This window comes from Myxine glutinosa, chromosome 9, assembly GCF_964187855.1.
Source record: "Myxine glutinosa chromosome 9, kmMyxGlut1.1, whole genome shotgun sequence".
Classification (NCBI taxonomy): domain Eukaryota; kingdom Metazoa; phylum Chordata; class Myxini; order Myxiniformes; family Myxinidae; genus Myxine; species Myxine glutinosa.
Genome location: NC_136269.1, coordinates 141,404,094 through 141,407,469, shown reverse-complemented (window position 1 = coordinate 141,407,469; position 3,376 = coordinate 141,404,094). Strand labels below are relative to the sequence as shown.

The 3,376-nt window shown below is 53.5% G+C and overlaps 1 protein-coding gene across 5 annotated transcripts in view; it reads left to right on the top strand.

Moving 5' to 3' along the window:
- Positions 1-540: 540 nt before the first annotated feature.
- Positions 541-3,376, top strand: part of LOC137434835 (lysophosphatidylcholine acyltransferase 1) — a 112,770-nt gene continuing 109,934 nt past the window's right edge. For 2 of the 5 annotated variants that reach the window (XM_068127969.2, XM_068127968.2), the window contains exon 1: positions 541-1,214. In XM_068127969.2, coding sequence (XP_067984070.2) covers positions 966-1,214 — 249 coding nt within the window. In that variant the 5' untranslated portion in view covers positions 541-965. The remainder of the gene's footprint in view (positions 1,215-3,376) is intronic. The other 3 variants (XM_078785021.1, XM_068127971.2, XM_078785022.1) reach the window with 3 other exon arrangements.

Here is a 3,376-nt window from a genome sequence, read left to right as displayed (position 1 = left end):
CCTGCACATTGTAATACCGCATTTGTGCATATAGCATCAATATTGAGACGCCTATAAAGGCAAAAAACCTGTTACGTCAAATCGGCTCTTGGCGTCAACATCAGCACCTATTATATATATATATATATATATATATGTAAATGTGATTCTCGGAGTGATGTGCAATGCTTTCATATTCACAACCATGATTTTCTAACTCCCCAGACATCCCCCTTGAAGAAAGAATAGGTTGTGTTTTGTTCTAAGATGGGGAGGGGTTAGACCCATTTTAAGGCCCCTTTTGAGATTTCACCATTAGCCTATCCTGGGTTACTCACAGTTCCATTCATTCGTTTTGGGAACTCATGGAAGAACAAAGATGGCGGACAAATGGCTTCAAAAAATGAGCTTCTCCTCCTATCCAGTTAGTGTGTAAAGAACAGTGCGCCCTTCCAAAATAGGCGTCCGCGGAACTACGTCACTTCCGGTTAGTGCACCCTTCGCGACAACAGTCACGTGATTGGATACGTTGAAAACAAACCACAAAAAGGCACGTGTTACAGCTTACTTCCGGTAATGTCGCCCTCACCTATTTCCCTCCTCTTTGGTCGCTTTCATTTTCATCCTCTCCCTTCCTATTTGTAGTTTCCCTCCGTCAAGGAGTCGGAACAAATAATGTCAAATTCACACGTGTATTTACGTATTACGATGGCATGAAATAGTAATTGCGCTAAAACTATAAGTATAAGTATAACGTACGACGAACGAAGGAAGGAAGGAAGGAAGGAAGGAAGGAAGGAAGGAAGGAAGGAAGGAAGGAAGGAAGGAAGGAAGGAAGGAAGGAAGGAAGGAAGGAAGGAAGGAAGGAAGGAAGGAAGGAAGGAAGGAGGGAGGAACGAACGACCGGACGACAGAACGAACGATGGACGTATCGGTATTAACAACGTGCTGACGTCACAGTAAACGTATGCTGTAGTGATGACGTCATGGTGGAGGATCGTTGCGAAAGGACGTCAGCACGCCTGTGCGCCAGCGAGAAGGCGCGATTGCGATTTTGTAACGCCGCCGGTGGCGATGGCGAAGTCAGGATAAGCGGCGACACGCGTCACGGGGCAATGGATGCTCGAGGTTGGGTATCACGTGATGGACTCCGAGGGAATCATGACCGGGGGACTGAGTCGGTCCTGGATCCGTTCGTTCACCTCGTGCGTTTCTCAACACTCGATAGGATCAGGGTAAGGACGTGTTCTTTGGTGGTTTCGTGCGTCCATGTGTTGTCTTCATGTGAAACCTTAATGTTGTGCATAGCCACATACATACACATGTACATACATAGTCTACCTGCCTGTCAGTCTGCCTGCCTGCCTGCCTGCCTGCCTGCCAGTCAGTCTGCCTCTCAGTCTATCTGCCTGTCAGTCTATCTGCCTGCCTGTCGGTCTATCGGCCTGCCTGTCGGTCTATCGGCCTGCATGTCAGTCTATCTGCCTGTCAGTCTGCCTGCCTACCAGTCTGCCTACCAGTCTGCCTTCCTGTCAGTCTGCCTGTCAGTCTGCCTGTCAGTCTGCCTGCCTGTCAGTCTGCCTGCCTGTCAGTCTGCCTGCCTGCCTGTTAGTCTGTCAGTCTGCCTGCCTGCCTGTTAGTCTGTCAGTCTGCCTGTCAATCTGCCTGCCTGTCAGTCTGTCAGTCTGCCTGCCTGTCAATCTGCCTGCCTGCCTGTCAGGCTGCCTGCCTGTCAGTCTGCCTGCCTGTCAGTCAGTCTGCCTGTCAGTCTATCGGCCTGCATGTCAGTCTATCGGCCTGCATGTCAGTCTATCGGCCTGCATGTCAGTCTATCGGCCTGCATGTCAGTCTATCGGCCTGCATGTCAGTCTATCGGCCTGCATGTCAGTCTATCGGCCTGCATGTCAGTCTATCGGCCTGCATGTCAGTCTATCGGCCTGTGTCTGCCTGCCTACCAGTCTGCCTACCAGTCTGCCTACCAGTCTGCCTTCCTGTCAGTCTGCCTGCCTGTCAGTCTGCCCACCTGTCAGTCAGTCTGCCTGTCAGTCAGTCTGCCTGCCTGTTAGACTGTCAGTCTGCCTGTCTGCCTGTCAGTCAATCTGCCAGTGAGTCTGCCTGCCTGTCAGTCTGCCTGCCTGTCAGTCTGCCTGCCTGCCTGTCAGTCTGCCTGCCTGTTAGTCTGTTAGTCTGCCTGCCTGTCAGTCTGCCTGCCTGTCAGTCTGCCTCTCAGTATATCTGCCTGCCTGTCAGTCTATCTGCCTGTCGGTCTGCCTGCCTGTCAGTCTGCCTGCCTGTCAGTCTGCCTGCCTGCCTGCCAGTCTGCCTGCCTGCCAGTCTGCCTGCCTGCCTGTTAGTCTGTCAGTCTGCCTGGCAGTCTATCTGCCTGGCAGTCTGCCTGCCTGTCAGTCTGCCTGCCTGTCTGTCTGCCTCTCAGTCTATCTGCCTGCCTGTCCGTCTATCTGCCTGCCTGTCCGTCTATCTGCCTGCCTGTCCATCTATCTGCCTGTCAGTCTGCCTGCCTGTCAGTCAGTCTACCTGCCTGTCTGCCTGTCTGCCTGCCTGTCAGTCTGCCTGTCAGTCTGCCTGCCTGCCTGTTAGTCTGCCTGCCTGTTAGTCTGCCTGCCTGTTAGTCTGCTTGCCTGTCAGTCTGCCTGCCTGTCAGTCTGCCTGCCTGTCAGTCTGCCTGCCTGTCAGTCTGCCTGCCTGGCTGGCTGCCTGACAGTCTATCTGCCTGTCAGTCTATCTGCCTGTCAGCCGATCTGCCTGTCAGTCTGCCTGCCTGTCAGTCTACCTGGCTGTCAGTCTGTCTACCTGGCTGTCAGTCTGTCTGGCTGTCAGTCTACCTGGCTGTCACTCTGCTTGCCTGTCAGTCTACCTGGCTGTCAGTCTATCTGGCTATCTGGCTGTCAGTCTATCTGGCTGTCAGTCTGCCTGCCTGTCAGTCTGCCTGCCTGTCAGTCTGCCTGCCTGTCAGTCTGCCTGCCTGTCAGTCTACCTGATTGTTACTCTACCCGCATGCCTGTCTGTCTGCCTGTCATTCTACATGCCTGTCAGTCTACCTCCAGTCTGCCTGCCTGTCAGTCTACCTACCTACCTGCCTGTCAGTCTACCTACCTGCCTGTCTGACAGTCTACCTGGCTGTCAGTCTACCTGCCTATCTGTCTACCTGCCTACCTGCCTATCTGTCTACCTGCCTATCTGTCTACCTGCCTATCTGTCTACCTGCCCGTCTATCTACCAGTCTGTCTATATACCTGCCTGCATGTCTGCCTGCTTGTCAGTCAGTTGGTTTGCCTGTCAGTCTACCTGGCTGTCAGTCTGCCCACCTGTCAGCCTTGCCCACCTGTCGGTCTGTCGATCTGCCCACCTGTCGGTCTGCCCGCCTGTCGGTCTGCCC